General features: G+C 41.3%; 2 protein-coding genes across 2 annotated transcripts in view; both read right to left on the minus strand.

Moving 5' to 3' along the window:
* LOC311487731 (butyrophilin-like protein 2) overlaps positions 1 to 13,781 on the minus strand; it is a gene marked incomplete at its 5' end in the record, with an annotated part of 195,517 nt that overhangs the window by 62,593 nt on the left and 119,143 nt on the right. The window lies entirely within an intron of this gene.
* Positions 1,820 to 12,028, minus strand: LOC311486184 (uncharacterized protein; the record flags this gene model as incomplete). The annotated part of the gene is made up of 8 exons (XM_084541957.1): positions 1,820 to 1,909; positions 4,621 to 4,955; positions 9,980 to 10,066; positions 10,255 to 10,317; positions 10,403 to 10,648; positions 10,728 to 10,991; positions 11,128 to 11,163; positions 11,998 to 12,028. 8 exons carry the CDS (start codon positions 12,026 to 12,028, stop codon positions 1,820 to 1,822), a joined length of 1,152 nt encoding a protein of 383 aa, XP_084398083.1.

Genomic DNA, 13,781 nt, shown 5'->3' on the forward strand with positions numbered 1-13,781 from the left:
TGAACATTGGGTCTAAATCTACATTGATCATGATTTGTCCATATTCTCTGCTCCTAGTGTCTCATTAGTCTGGAACACATTTACAATCTACAGTCAGTCTCCAGAACTGAAAGAACAAACTGATGAAGGCTGACAAACCACAATCATACAGTCTCTGGTGTCCCCTGTTGTCCACTGGTGTCCTCTGTTGTCCTCTAGTGTCCCCTGGTGTCCTTTGTTGTCCTCTGTTGTCCTCTGGTGTCCTCTGGTCCTGTCCATCAGAGACCAGTGTCCTCTCTCTGGTAGCTCCTCCCACTGACTGACTGCTGCATGTTGACCTTTAACCTCTCTGCTCTGTCTTGTTTCCTTCAGGACAGACATCATCAGAGCTGATCCTGGACAGACTGTCTCTCTACCATGTTACATGTCCAACAGTTATCCTGTCTCAGCTGTAGACTGGAGCAGAATCAATCCAAAGCCAGAAGAAGATCTTCTTTTATATCGTAATGATCAGTTAGAGAACCAGCATCCATCTTATAAGAACCGAGTGGATCTACAGGACAGACAGATGAAGGATGGAGACGTGTCTCTGATTCTGAACAATGTGAAGATAGAGGACAGAGGAACATACGAGTGTAGTGTTGAAACTAAGTCAAACCACAGGAAGAGAGCTGTCTCTGAAAGGAGCTGGTGATTAATAGAAACCAGTAGAAACAGTGTGAAGGATCATGTTGATATGCTGCATGTATGAATGAACTGATCTTCTTCTTCTTCTCCTTCTTCTTCTCTCTATAAACAGCCTCAGTACTTCAGTAAAGGGACATGTCCTTGTATAATTAACAGACCTCTGTCCCAGTTCTCCTTGTTCAGCTGAAACCTTTCAAACACTGACGTTCCTGTCTCCAATAAACATTAGACCAAGTTTGCTCCCAGACTAAAACCACCAGACTAGACATTCATTCCATTTAATAAGCTCAACTGTCTGGGTCTTTGATTTTATATTCCATTTTCAATGGTTCTTTTGTTTTATTGCCTCTTGTTTTTTCAGTTAATGTGTGTTTGTTCAGTTACTTCTCATCATCTGCTGTATAACTGAACACGTTGAGTCAGATAACAGGAACACTTCTAACAGATAATCATTTCTCTCAGTTATTAGAGACTAAAGCTGAACACCAGAACCTTAATGAAGATTAGACTTGGACTGTTTCACTAGTCTACCTAAGTCTGTTTATACTTCTTGGAGATTTGTAGATATACAAATTATTTTGCTAATACTATTGTATTTTATTTATTTCATTTTTATTTTATTTTACTAACCGTCTTACACCTATTCTTCTTTTTACTGGTGGTTTTCAGGTTTACAATGTTTCTTATGTGGAACTGAGGCTCTGTGACCAAACATTCACCCTGAGGATCAATAAAGTTCTGAGATCTAGATCTAAGTCTAATAAAGTGGTCATTTCACTCCTAACAGATCTATTATTCACCTTAAACAGTGAAGTTAATGAAGCTCCATGTGATCAGGTTTATTACTGATGTTTGTTCAGAAGGAGCTGATTGGAGCTTAAACCTTTGACGGCTCAAAGAACCAGTAACAGACTGAAGGAGCTGCAGTCAGTGTCTGATTGACTTTACACACAGCACTCAGCTGTAATACTCAGGATCACCAGGAGATGGCAGCAGACTCCACCTGTGATTAAAGGACACTTCCTGGTTCACTGTTTAAAGAGGCCAGAGTCTGAGCATGAGAGCAGATCCAGAATCCAGTCTGAGTCTCACATTCAGGAGTTTGTAGTTCATCAGAGATCAAATCACTTCTCACTCTGTCAGCTCTACTGTCTCAGTGTCCAGAGAGGAGACACGAGTCAAACACAGGACACTCTGACACTGAGGCAGGAGGAGCAAACAGAGAGCGTCCAACACGTACACACTGAGGAGGACAAAGAGACACGAGGACAAAGACACAGGCTTCAAACAGGAAATGACTTCAGAAACACCCTGTGACAGCAGCACTATGGGCGTCTACCGGGGGAGGAGCTTTAACATGAGAAGCTTCATAAGTCAAACCTGGATCACTTACTGGGACCATGGACAGGTTTCTATGTCTCTCTGCTTCATTTAATGACGTTAACTGTCCTAAAGTAGAATAACGACTACGACAGGTCCTTCATCGTCCATCATGTCTGATCAGTCTTCAAGAGGACTGTCAGCATCTAGTTTGAAGGTCTTTCATTTAATCTGAGTTTAACACACACAAAGCACGAGGACATCGTTAACGTCCAGGTGTCTCTAAGCAGACAGGACCAGAGTCACATGACCTTCACACTACTGTCCTCAGTGTTCTTAACTGATGCTTTCAGTTTGTTTAGCTTCAGTGTTGATGTCAGGATCAGAACTCTGTGGAGGACGGAGCTAAACTAAATGAAACAAAAGCAGAGAACAGATCAGACTCTGCAGCACATGATCAGTGTTACAGCAGGTCAGAGTGAACACATTTATTTAGAACAACTGTTGTTCAAACAGCTGCAGAAATACACAAGGAAGATTGATTTAGATTCACAGGGACACAGATCTAAAGCTCTTCTCTGCAGAGTGGCCAGCAGCTCAATGATGCTCCAGCTGTTTCTGTCTGCAGCTGTGGTTTCTGTGTTTCTGTTCCCTGCAGAGAGGTGTTAATCAGTGTGTGTCTCAGTGTATATCAGTGTGTGTCAGTGTGTATCAGTGTGTATCAGTGTGTGTCAGTGTGTCTCAGTGTGTATCAGTCAGCCATAACCAAAATGGAACAAGTCAAATTTTCCATCTGACACTTTGGTTAAAACCACAGAACCACACGAGAACAAAACAACAAATGAGACCAACGTTTATTTTTGACAATAAGTAGATAATGAAGCACTGAAAGAGTGGACAACTATGACATACCTCAACCAGCCACAACATTATGACCACTGACAGGAGACAGTTCAATGTTCTGCTGGGAAACTTCTGGACCTGGCATTCATTGGTGTGGATGTTACTTAGACATGTAGCACCCACCTAGACCAGACCAGGCACCCCCACCCCATAGCAATGACACTCCTTGTTGGCAGCAGCCATCCCCAACAGGATGCAGCCTGACACAGACACACACACAAAAACACTTTAGGAACAACTAAAAAAAAAACATGAAGAACAGCACAAGGTGTTGACCTGGGGGGTATTGCACAAAACTAGGATAAGGGATTAAGCCGGGATATGTTGGTTATCCTGGCTCAATTTATCCGTGATCCGGTTGCACAAAAGCGGGATAGGGAGCAGTAGGATATGTTATGGTATAAGTTACCGTGGAGATTTATTCTGTGGAGCTAGCCTGCTCCAGACCAGGCTCAGTTCCAGGATCTATTTAATCTCATCCCTCATCTCAGTCAGCAGTCACCGCAAATGGAAACCAATAGTTATTCCACTGCCCACTACACATTGTTATCACATACAATTACACCCACTGTTATTATTTAAACATTTGTGATCATTAATTTCAATCATTTTGGATAAATGATGATTTTAGATGATGTTGCAATCATTACATAATTTAGTTTCCCATAGGGCTATATGTAAAATCACAGACTATTAGGGCCACAGAGCAAGCAAAAAAAACAAACAGACTTTGACAATAAAGTCAAATATTGTAACCCGTTGTTTTAGGGGACAGTTGTTAAAATGAGGGCTGTGGAGCATTTCGCAGAATTGTACTTCAATATAGGCTTCACAAACAAGGACATACTTAATCTTTTGCCACAACAGCATCACATTGTCGTAATTGTCAGGACTGTAAAAAGAATATGCATTTTTTCCACAGAAAGAACCAGGGTCATAAATTCATGGCTTTTTCTTCTTCCTCAGTGTGGCCCTAATACTCCGTGGTATAAAATACACATCCCATTTAAATATAAGCACACATCAAACATGTAACATCATGTTCTTTTATTGAATAAGGATAAAAACAAAACATGTAAACCATCAGCTCCTTTCAAAATTGAAGTCACACAGTGACTCTACAAGATGGAAAGCACAGAATAAAAGCATATTATACAACACAAGGAGAAATACACATTCAGAGGTCTGTATAATACACCCCACATGTCTGTACACTGAAATAAATGCAGGACAAATCCATACACATGAAATGAACAGACAAAAGAATGGATGCAGTAGCCTCCCTGCAAGCTTGTACACACACAGTATACAACACAAACACCATAAGAGGCCAAATCAATTTATAAGTAAGTATAGGCTAAGTATATATACTCTTTTGATCCCGTGAGGGGAAATTTGGTCTCTGCATTTATCCCAATCTGTGAATTAGTGAAACACACTCAGCACAGTGAACACACAGTGAGGTGAAGCACACACTAATCCCGACACAGTGAGCTGCCTGCAACAACAGCAGCGCTCGGGGAGCAGTGAGGGGTTAGGTGCCTTGCTCAAGGGCACTTCAGCCGCTTTCTACTGGTCGGGGTCCGAACCGGCAACCCTCGGTCACAAGTCGGAAGTTTTCAATTTCAAGATTTCAAGTAAATAAAAAGAAAAACACAAATTCCTCTGCCACTGCAGGATATATTGAACTGAAAAATGTGAAGCACGCATTTTAACATATTGGTCCCTCACCAGCCGACCACCGGCGTCATCAGGGAAGATTGCAGGATTGTCCCAGTTCATGGCTGGTGGCACTCTGGGGGCCCTCTCCTTCCTCAGGCAGGCCACATTGTGGAGGACAGCACAAGCCACAGTAACGTCACATGCCCTCCAAGGGCTGACCCTTAATTTGTGCAGACACTGAAAGCGTTCCTTCAGGAGGCCAAAGGTCATTTCGATTTTGGTCCTGGTTCTGGCATGGGCATGGTTGTAGGCCTGCTGTGCTCCCTGGGGGTCTGTGAACGGGGTCAGAAGAAAAGGCTGGCAGCCATACCCCCTGTCTCCCAGCAACACACCAGAGAATTCACCTGTCAACACAAAATGTCATCATTACAACCTCATAAACAGAGTGATATTCTTGACACAGCCATGATGTAAAAAGTGGTTATTAATAGGGATTGTATGGCTCACCTTGTGATAGGCGCTGATAGACCTCAGACCTTACATTTAACGTTACAACCCTTCAATAATTAAGTAGTTTTTAAGTAGAAATGTGCATAGATTTATGTCGATTAAGGAGAAAAGAATCTGAAAATACTGAATTTACCCCTTACTTTTTCGATTTCCTCTTAATTTCCCCCCTTAATTGTATTTTAATTCAGGAATTCCTTGATTAAGATATACTTAAATCGTCCTTAATTACCCCCTTAATCCCAACAAATAAAGGGAACCCCTGACTTGACACGTTAAATGCAGATTAAGGGGTCATACTTTAAAATGGCTGCGTTTTTGGAGATGTGAATAAACTATTTGGATTGTAGGCTAATTGTGATGTTTCAGCGGAGCGGTGAGTGTGTAATTGTGCACTACTTACGCATTCAGGCGGTCAGCAATACTTTGCCACGCGTTTTCTCTTTGTTTTTTTCACTGTGGCGGTGTTGCCTTTCTTCTTAATTATATGTTTCACCTCCTCGTAGGCCTCCATGAGGAGTTGCGCCTCCGACGGGGAAAAGTACGTCGCTCTATTTGCCATGGTGAATCAGTGAATCTGCGATCGGTGGCGGGGTCTATTTGAGGAAGCCGTGAGCGCGCACTTATCCAGGATAGGTTTCACCTGGCTTGATGAATCCGTGTCCGTTCATCCTGGCTTGGTCTTTGTGCAAACAATTAAGCCTTCACGCTCTTGTTTCGGATTCATTGAGCTCAGCTCAGTAACTTATCCTGGATGTCTTAATTCTACTTTTGTGCAATACCCCCCTGGCCTCCAAATTCACTAGATCCCAAACTGATCAAGTATCTGTGGGATGATCCACAGAGGCCCCTCCCCTCAATGACCCCTCAGAAGGCCCATGTCCATTCTCTGATGAGTCACCTACACAATATTAGGACATGGGTCATAATGTTATGGCTGATCCCTGTATGTATTCACATACTACTGCAGTAAAACACATGTTCATAATAAGCTGTTAATATGTATGAGTCTGGTTCAGTACACAGGACTTGTGTACCTGTTGCTACAGTCACATTTATCCACACATTCAACTCTGGGAGCTACTTGGACTTCAGTGCAGAGGTGGGTAGAGTAGCCAAAAATTGTACTCAAGTAAGAGTACTGTTACTTTAGAATAATATGACTCAAGTAAAAGTAAAAAGTATTGTCACCCTGTGTTACTTGAGTAAGAGTAAAAAGTAATGGGTGAAAAAACTACTCAAGTACAGAGTAACTGTCGAGTAACCTCTTTTATTTATCAGGTCAAATAATGTCAAATAATGCACATGATGCATGCACAAAAATATATTATGGCAATGATAATTTTCAGAGCCGGATAATTCCCTTAGACAACTGAAACAGTTTATAATAAACAATAATAAATAAATAATATAATAACTTAAATCTTTACACAGTAACATAAATTTTAAAATAAAATACATTATACATTGCATGCCGTCGCCATCGTTTTGTTTCTGTGCTCTTTTCCGCCTGTTTGCCGCGGGGAGTGTGTGTGCGGTCATGTGATGGCTCGGCTCTGCCTGATTGGTGAAACGGAGTTAGACGTCGCTAGTGGCTACATTTGATTGGTGAGATGCAGTCATGTGATAGTCACAGAGCCTCTGGGAAGTCCCGACCTTAAATCATTGCTCTCCCCATATAAACAAAACAGACCATGCGGCAGACGGATCGATAAAAAAAAAAAAAAAAAAAGTAGCGAGCAGAATCAGCCCAATGTAACGGAGTAAAAGTACCGCTCCTTCTTCACAAATGTACTCAAGTAAAAGTAAAAAGTATGCTGCTTTGAAACTACTCATAGAAGTACATTTTTTCCAAAAAGCTACTCAAGTAAATGTAACGGAGTAAATGTAGCGCGTTACTACCCACCTCTGCTTCAGTGTCTTGCTGCTGTTGGGCCTGGGTACTAAGGCACTCAGTATTGGTGTTTGGCTATCATGAATAATTAATAATTATCAAAAATAATTATTTATTATTAAATAATTGGATCTGAATTACTAGATCACCTCAGGGCACCACCCTTCTAGGAAGGGAAAAGATAGCCAATTAATTAAATCAGTCTCATAAATTATACTAAATTGTCAATTTGGAGTTCGGATTAATAATTAACTTAATAACTATAACCAAAATTACCATGTTAACAACTAGTTAGAGTTGAAGGAATTTGGAGTTCTTGGCAGTGTAGAGGTTGGCAATATTCACTCTTGTGCAACATTAAACAGACAGGTATGTTTAAAAGACATTTATTAACAAGAATAAAAGCAAACATACAAGCTAACTACAGTCTACTCTATACAGGTGTGTGTGTGTGTGTATGTGTGTGTGGGTGTGTGGGTGTGCGTCAAAATGGCCGCTGGTTGTGGGTGTGCAAAGATGGCCGCCGGTTGTGGGCGTGCCAAGATGGCCGCCGGTTGTGGGCGTGCCAAGATGGCCGCCGGTTGTGGGCGTGCCAAGATGGCCGCTGGGGCCTTGAGGTCTTGAACACAAAGGAAACAAGATGGCTGCTGAGTGGGGACACTCGTGCCGTGTGCTGGCTGAATGCCTTTGTGGAATGTGATAAGAGGTGCCAGGTTAGAGAAAGGATGGTTAGTTTAGCATGCAAGAGACCCTGAGTCTATGTGTTGCATAATCTAAACTAACATCAAGTCACTATACTAAACAACTCAATAAAACAAATATCACATCAAATCAACATTTCTAACTCTATGTTTAGCTTAGCTTGACTAGGCCCAGGTCATACTACCAGATTTGGTGGAAAGTCAATTTCTGGTGTGTTGCTCCTGTGGCTGGTGGCTCCTGATGGAAAGCCAAACTGGAAAAAGTTGTAGTCCTTGCTGTGTGTTCCTGACGGCAGACGTTGGAGGGAAACTGGCCGCTCCTTGAGTCCTTTGAAGAGGCTTGTTAGCAGCTCGGTGCTAACTAGCCGTGTGGCTCCTGTTGTTTGGGAGTTTAGCCTGCAAACCTTCTGTTTGTTGGCTAAAAGACCTGGTGTAGATTCCTCAGCAGGATCTCGCTTCGCTGCTGTAAGGAGAACAGGCCTGGCACCCAGCTGCAGCCGAGCAGCTGGGGGTCTCCACGTGGAGGTGTGGAGTTGAAGAGGTGGAAGAGTAGAGAATAAGAGAGAGAACAAAGGCAAAACAGCGCATTTTATATGACCTGATGACCTCAGAGGTCACATGCCACTGTCAGCCAGTGAACTGCTTGGTCAGTTTTCACACCTGGAGGATTGTGGGACTTACAGTTCTGGTGCTTCCCTTTGTTTCCAAGACATGTGGTTAACTTGGTTATGCATGGTGAGCTTCCATAGCTCACCACCAGGTTCAGATCCCAACACTGCCTGACAAGACCACCCTACCTACTGAGACCCTTAGATGTGGTCTGAGGGGCTGAGGGGACCAGTCAGAGCAGCAGCTGGACATCAGTGGGTGGACTGGTGGACTACTTCAGTGAAGAGTAGATGACCTCTGGCTCTGGTGGAACCTCTGAACACAGACAAATCAAACACTGTTGTTAGATCACAGGGTTTCATTCATTCATTCATCTTCTGAAACAGCTTCTGTGCACGGCACCTTCTCAGCAGCAGGGGGCGCCAATTTGCCAATTCCTCACACAGATATGACGGATAACAGAAAACCATGGAGCAGATGCAGATGCAGATTTATTTATTTATTTATTTATTTATTTCCAAGTGCTCGTTCTGCCCCCCTTGCGTCATGAAAAAATGCCGCCCCGGGCGGCTGCCCGGTTCGCCCAAGCCTAAAACTGCTTCTGGCTGTGAGGCATCAGTGCTAACCACCACACCACTGTGCCGCCCATCCTGCTCAAACATGATTGGTCAATATTACTGGGACTAGAAACAGAGACCAGTTAGATTCAGGAACTAAACTCTTTCCTTCAGATTCATCTGAGATCTTTCCAGAGATCTATTAACTCTGCTCCACCACTGACGTCTAGACTCCTTCCTCCATTTGGTGTCTAATCACTTCTTTTTTAGCTCAGAACCTCATTAAACCACAGACACTACAAATGATTACAGTGCTGTTAGTATATTTAGTGCAGTAGCTTAATATTTCATAATTTCTATGTAAAATTAGATTACATTAATTCTTCACAGTTTTTTTCTCTTCTTAACACCTCTTCTTAACACCTCCTCTTAACACCTCCTCTTAACACCTCTTCTTGACACCTCTGGTGGAAATGTTTCAGAAACAGAGACAACAAACAGACAAACAGTTTCTGCAATTTCTACAAGCAGACACATTTGACCACAAGGTACAAAAGTCACACATGTACACACTAAGAGCAGCCAAAGGAGACCACACTATACTGAGAAGTATCACACCATCTGATCAGACTACAGGTCAGTGCAGTCAGCAGGAGGAAGTTGCTGCTGTGGTTTTACATGCAGAGTTCTAAAGTTCTACATTAATAATTGGATCAAGAGACAGTTTGAGAGGCTGAAAACTCCTAGCAGAGGATCTCTGTTCTCATCAGTCTGTCTCTTTATTCTCTGGAATCAGCTCCAGACTGAAAGCTCAGTAACTATTGGATGGATTGTCACAACAGAAACAGATTCAGGATCATTCGGAAGAATATGATTCAACTTTCAAATGTCATGACATAACATCAGCCTCATGCTAGAAAATGTTAGCATGCTACTAAGAAGGTGAACATGATGAAGATCATCAGCATGTTAGCATTTGGTGTTAGCATTTTGATGTTAGCATATATCTGAGACTAAAGCTGTAGTAGTGAACCATGGTGGAGAGAAAGAAGAGCAGCTGTACCTCTGGTCTTTGACCCTCTCTCTGACCCAGAACAGACAATGGTCCTCACAAAGACACAAAGACAAAGAAAACATATTATTGATAATAACAACTCTACCTCTGCTCCGTCTGATTGGCTGTTTCTTGTTCCGTGATATTTTGACGTCACTGTACGTGATGTCTTCTGGGACGTTTCCTCCAACAGCTGAAATGAACCAAAATGAACGACAATAGAATTTAAACAAAACCCAAACATTTAAAATCCAGAAGTCTGTGTCTCACCTTCAGGTTTCCTATGAACACGTCGTCTCACCAGGAGAACCAGAAGAACCAGAAGAACCAGAGAACAGAGAGAAGAAAGAGACAACAACACAGGGAGGAGAGGAGAGGAACCAGGAGGAGATGTGGATGTAGGAGGAGGTGTGGATGTAGGAGGAGGTGTGGTGGTGGGTTTCTCTAGAATGAAGCAAAGCTAATAATGAACTGATTGTCTCATTGTGAATGTTGGAAGCTGCTTAAGAATCATCTCTGACCTCCTCACCTGTGACAGTGATCCAGCTGGATGGAGACTCTCCATGACTGATGATGTGACACTTGTAGAGGCCTTCATCAGACCTGGTAACATGGTGGATGGTCATGTGACCTGTAGACTCAGTCCTGATCAAGGAGCCATCTTTATAGAAAGCAGCTGAGAGGATGGAGGGAGTGGTGTTTGTTTTACAGAGCAGAGTGACGTCATCTCCCTCCATCACAGGGAGGACAGGACTCTGCAGGATCACTGGTCCACCTCAACACAGAGACAAACTACAGCATTTCATCCATTTCCACACAGCTTCATCAATACTAACTCCACAGTCTGAGCTTACCAGAGACAGTGAGGTTGATGCTGTTACTGGTTGCTCCCTCTCTGGACTCACACCAGTAAACTCCACTGTCCCATGGGAAGGTGTAGCTGGTGTTACAGGAAGAACCAGATGGTTTTCCCCACCCAGCTCCACACTGAGTCCTCTGTTCTGTGGTGGTGTTTCTCCTCAGAGTCCATCCAGCAGAGCTGTCGTCCTCCTCACAGCTCAGAGACACAGAGTCTCCTTCAAAGACCTGAGAGCTGCTGGGACTCACAGTCAGACGAGCTGGGAGGGTTCAGATGAAACAACATGATTGATTTAATGTCTTTTCTCTGAGAGATGTTGACTGAAAGCTTTGACTCTACTGAGTAATAATGATGAGGATTGAACAGGTTTAAAGTGAATGAAGACGTTGACTAACCTTGGTTTGTTGTGCTGAACAGCAGAGAGCTCAGAACTAAAGAGAAATGACACTCAGGTTAGTTTGAGTTCAATTAAATCATCAAGAAGAGTTTCATTCATCTCTGGTTCCTCTAAGATCTCTGGTGGATCCACTGCTGAGGACTCAGTGATGTTAAAGAATCATTCAACACCAACTCCAGACAGACTTTATGTCAACTGCTGGGATTCTGAAAGTCTTCATCTGTTAAATGTTGATTGAGTTGAAATAAAACCAGGACCGTGGTGCTACAGAAATATAAATCTACACTCTACCAGGACAGAACATCACAGAACTGAGTCTAAATAAAGTTCAACATATGCAGATGGTACAAAGACACAGAAGACAGTGGAACGTATTAGTGATGACATCCACTACAGTAGAGTACGTAGGGTAAGGTACAGATGAAGAGGAACGCTAACAGCAGCAGTGCTGTTCTATGCTCAGTGCTATATAATAATGATCAGTAGAGTACTGCAGCTGGAACTCTGATGGAAGTGAACTGACTCTGTTCTGATGTTGTGTCTTGAAGTTTAACGCTCTAGTTTGAATCTAAAAGCAGAAGTTGAAGCTTCCTCATGGTTCTCCTGACTATGAACAGTGACTGTGCTGCAGGAATATTCAACAAACACACCACTTGTAGCTCAGAGCATAAAGACAGGTGTGTGTTGACTTGACAGTTCCACTGATAGAATCACTGACTGAAGCTGACCTGTTCCTTTCTGACCAGTTTCCTCTTTAAATGATTCCAGTTCCTCTTTAGACCTGCAGCTCGTCCTCATGCTGACTTGATCCTGACTAGTTTTCATGTCTCCTTCATCAGTTATCAACAGTCAAAGATTGTGGACTTACAGAGCAGACGCTGTAGAGACGTTTCCTTCATTGTCCTTCTCACTCGTCTGACCTTTTTTCATCTTTTCTCAGTGACAACAAGTAAAGCCCGCCCTCTTCCTCATGTGTCAGCCTCTGCTTTTTCCGTCTGTGTGAGGAAGACTTGATAATTTGCTTTTTTCATCATGTGATGATGAAAGTGATAAAAGTATTTAGAACTGTAATTACAGACATGTACCAGAGGAGTTAATTCTTACATACTTAAAATCACACTGTTGTTGAAATGTGTTATACAAATAAACAATAAGACAATTTAAGGAATAAAATGATTTGCACTTAAATGTACTTATAACCATAGTTTTAACATATTAGAATTAAAAGTTGAACTAAAGGTGTTCACATCACATTTAAACTACCCTCTGTACCTCGTATCAGACATTTCACAATTCATTCACAGTAGAAAAAGCTGAAAAATGAGGCCTCACTTCAATGAAAACTTAACTTTAATGGGAACCATTAGAATTTACTCATCAAAACTCAGTTTGATGACTAACCAGAAATGTTAATTTTAGAACCTAATACCATTCTTCTCTGCATTTTAGCTGTTGACCAGTAGAGGGAGGTGTTTCCTTGGGAGGAGTATAAATGCTTCATGACACTTCCATAGTAAGCTCAATCACCGACTTTGCCACAAATCCACGGCCGCCCTTAGCAAAAAGAAGTTTATTCAAGTGTACTACAAGTATACTTATTTTATACTAAAATTGAGGTAGTATACTTGAAGTTTACTTTTTATATACTATATTTCATATACTTAAGAATAGTATAGAGAAGTATACTTGGCTTATACTGAAAAGTATAAAGAAAAGTCCAAGACTAAGTATATATATACTAAGACTTACACTTATACTTTAAGACTAAAGCTTATACTTGTACTTTGGTATACTTTTTACTTCTTTCTGCCACAAAGTACTAATACTTAGTATATCGTCCCTTCGCAAAAAGAAGTTTATTCAAGTGTACTACAAGTATACTTATTTCATACTAAAATTGAGGTAGTACTGTATACTAGTAGTTTACTTTTCATATACTATATTTCATATACTTAAGAATAGTATAGTGAAGTATACTTAGCTTATACTGAAAAGTATAAAGAAAAGTCTAAGACTAAATAAAAATATACTAAGACTTACACTTATACTTTAAGACTAAAGCTTATACTTGTACTTTGGTATACTACTACTACTTAGTATATCTTAGTCCAAGTACAGAATAAGATCAAGTCATTGACTTGTGCATATATTTAATTTAGCAGAATAAAAATGTTTTTTCACTACATAATTTGTTTTGAGGTATTACCCCTGTTAGAAACTTACATGTTCAAGATCATATAGTTCTGAACTTTAAAAGTTTACAGTAAATGGTATGTGTGTTCACTAGCATTATCTTTATATACCTTAAAAACATACACAACAACAGAAACATTGACTTGACTTTATTGATCAAGTTCTAGTCCCTTTCATAAGAGTTTGACAATGGTGTTATGTACACAGCATCATCTATTTCAACAAGAACACATTTAGTGTTAATCATGTCAGGCCACACAGCATTAACAGTTTTGTTTTGTTTTATTCTCATATATAAAGTACTTTGTACTGTGAATCTTTACATACAGGCCTGTCTGATTCATGATATCTTTCAAGCATACAGCACTGTTGTATCTCTTCTTTAGTCTGAAATGTCCACATCCAGTTTGCTTGTGGTAGGGTTCCCAGTGTTGACTTCATCATCATCTTCTTCACTGC

This window comes from Chelon labrosus (assembly GCF_963514085.1).
Source record: "Chelon labrosus genome assembly, chromosome: 1".
NCBI lineage: Eukaryota > Metazoa > Chordata > Actinopteri > Mugiliformes > Mugilidae > Chelon > Chelon labrosus.